Source organism: Otolemur garnettii, unplaced genomic scaffold, assembly GCF_000181295.1.
Source record: "Otolemur garnettii isolate 467f Iridium unplaced genomic scaffold, OtoGar3 scaffold00247, whole genome shotgun sequence".
NCBI lineage: Eukaryota > Metazoa > Chordata > Mammalia > Primates > Galagidae > Otolemur > Otolemur garnettii.
Window position 1 is genome coordinate 436,938 of NW_003852642.1, and position 2,966 is coordinate 439,903.

The following is a 2,966-nucleotide window of genomic DNA, read 5'->3' on the forward strand; positions in this document are numbered from 1 at the left end:
AGAAAAGAACAAATAGCCCCACTTCTATATGGACAAGAGACTTGAACAGAAACTTCTCTGATGAAGACAGGTGCGTGGACTACAAACACATGAAAAAATGCTCATCATCTTTAATCATCAGAGAAATGCAAATCAAGACCACTTTGAATGTCATCTAACTCCAGTAAGATTAGCCAACATAATAAAATCTCCAAACTACAGATACTGATGTGGATGTGGAGAGAAGGGAACACTTCTTCACTGCTGGTGGGAATACAAGCAATATGACCTTTTGGGAAAGAAGTTTGAGAATACTCAAGAAACTAAATGTATACCTACTGCTCAATCCTGCAATTCCTCTACTAGGTATATACCCAGATGATCAAAAATCATTTTACAGCAAAGACATCTGCACCAGAATGTTTATTGCAGCCCAGTTCATAATTTCCAAGTACAGCCCAAGTGCCCATTGACTTATGTATGGATTAACTAATAGTGGTATATGTACACCATGGAATACTATGCAGCCATAAAAGATGGAGACTTCACATCTTTTATATTTACCTGGATGGAGCTGGAACATATTCTTCTTAGTAAAGTATCTCAAGAATGGAAAAAAAATGTATCAAATGCATTCAATACTACTATAAAATCAATATATAATCAACTACACATTCATATGAATGGCAAAACATAACTATAGTCCATAAAGTAGAAGGCAATAGGAGAGAGAGGGGAGAGGAGAGGGGAGCAGGGAGGAGGAAAGGTGTTTGGCGGGACCTCACATAATATGCATGATGCAATGGTACATTTCAAAACTATTAAGAACAGAGTGTCATTGTGATGAATGTGTTAATCTGTTCAATGTAAGCATTTTGCATTGTATATCAAATCAGTACACTGAACCCCATATATGCATCAATGTATACAGCTATGATTTAATGAAAAAAAAGGGAAAAAGAAAAAAAGAGAATAAACAGAGTAACAGTGGCCATGCAACACTCTTTGAACAGACTCTTGGGGGAAGGCTTTTCTAGAAAACACCATTTAATCTCTTAGTTGCTACTAGAAGTTGAAGAGAAACAGCTGCCTGAAGAAGGTGAGGCTCATTCTCAGGCAGAGATGCCCAGCACTGGGAGGAGGAGAAAGGCTTGTGCACTTCTAAGGCTGATGCTTAGTGAAGGAGGAGGTAAGTGCCTGAGACTTGTTTGGAGAGGTGGAGGCAGGAGCCAGTGGAATTGGGGAATCATAGGACAACAGAGGGCAGTAATAAAGCAATGAGAACTAAGGGAAAAGATAAAGCAGGACAATACCATATTCTCTATACCGTAGATGATCTGAAACACATATCAGAGTTTATAGTTTAAGGAATCCCTCTGTCTAATGGGAGAAAACAGACAAGTCTAGTTCACATATATTTCTGAAAGAAATACTTCTTCTTTGGGAAAACACATTATGTTCATAGCATGATGGTTACTTGCCAGCCATAGTCTCATTTCATCCAAAGTTTCTTCATGGCGTTTTTCACCTCTGCATTCCTCAGTGTGTAGATCAAGGGGTTTAACATAGGTGTGATGATGGAATCAGACACAGCCATTGCCTTGTCTATGGGGTAAGTGGCCACAGGCCTCATGTACAAAAAAATACATGGCACAAAGAACAAGACGACCACTGTGAGGTGGGAGGCACAGGTGGAGAGGGCTTTGCGCCGCCCTTCAGAGCTGTAAGACTTCAGGGAATAGAGGATGACTGTGTAGGAGGCAATTAGGACAAGGAGGATGGCTGTGCACATCACCCCACTGTTGAGGGTGACTAAGAGGCCCAGGATGTGGGTGTTCATGCAGGCAAGTGTCAGCAACTGAAACAAATCACATATAAAGTGATCTATGATATTAGGCCCACAAAAAGGTATTTGGTACATGAACAGAAGCTGTATTGTTGCGTGCATCAATCCCCCCACCCAGGCCCCTCCCACCATCAGGTGGCACACCCTGGGACTCATGATGCTGGTGTAGTGCAGGGGCTTACAGATGGCCACATAGCGGTCATAGGCCATCACGATGAGAAGGATGATCCCCACACCACCAAAGAAATGCTCTGCAAAGAGCTGGGTCATGCAGCCTTCCAGGGAGATGGTCATGACCTCAGAGAAAGAGTCCACAATCATTTTGGGGGCAACGACTGAAGAGAATGTGATATCCGAAAGGGACAAGCAGGTAAGAAAAAAGTACATAGGTGATCTCAGACTCTGACTTGTGATTATGGTCACCACGATGAGTAGGTTTCCCAGCACTGTGGCCGTGTACATGAAGAGAAATATGGCAGAAAATGTTTTCCGCAGCTCAGGGTTCTCTGTAAGGCCGAGAAGAATGAATTCTGTCACATTGTTTTGATTTTCCATTGCTCAGGAGCTGATGGGGGTTGCGGTTCAGAGTTGAGAATCCTACAAAAAGACAATGTATGATTTATAATTAGTGACTACTTGGCTTCCTGTGTTTCCAGGACATTGGGGAAGCTGTTGTCTTTTACTCATTCATTTGTCATCCAAGCATTTGGCTCTTAAGAACATGACAAATAAGGAAGTGAATAGATATATATTTCATTAATACAAGTTTACCCCAAGTCTTTTTTCTCTCTTTGTAAATTATTCTTGCACATGTAATAGATTTCTCTCTCTCATCTCCTAACATCATGATTGTTATTTTTAACGGCCAGATGTTTGAGTGCCTAAGTCATATTGGTCCCAATTCCTCATTATAAGGATTAGAATAATCCCATTATTTTATTTATTTTACAGATAAAGGAAATGATGCTCATAAAGTTTAGGAAAATCCAAGATTGCATAGCTAGTTATGTGTGCAGCTAACATGTGGATTATGTATTCTAACCATAGAATTGGTGCCCTCAGAGATCAATATTGTTTCTTTGGTAATTATGCTGTGAGCTTATTATTCACCATCACTGTGCTAAATGCATTACAATTATTC

At 40.5% G+C, this 2,966-nt stretch overlaps 1 protein-coding gene across 1 annotated transcript; it reads right to left on the reverse strand.

Moving 5' to 3' along the window:
• Positions 1-1,381: 1,381 nt before the first annotated feature.
• LOC100945229 (olfactory receptor 4C6) lies at positions 1,382-2,380 on the reverse strand. The gene has a single exon (XM_003802384.2). It carries the CDS (start codon positions 2,378-2,380, stop codon positions 1,472-1,474), a length of 909 nt encoding a protein of 302 aa, XP_003802432.1. The 3' UTR covers positions 1,382-1,471.
• Between the last annotated feature and the right edge of the window lie 586 nt (positions 2,381-2,966).

Bases quoted from the DNA above. Each gene is read 5' to 3' on its own strand.
- LOC100945229 (XM_003802384.2), bottom strand. From the start codon at position 2,380: ATGGAAAATCAAAACAATGTGACAGAATTCATTCTTCTCGGCCTTACA.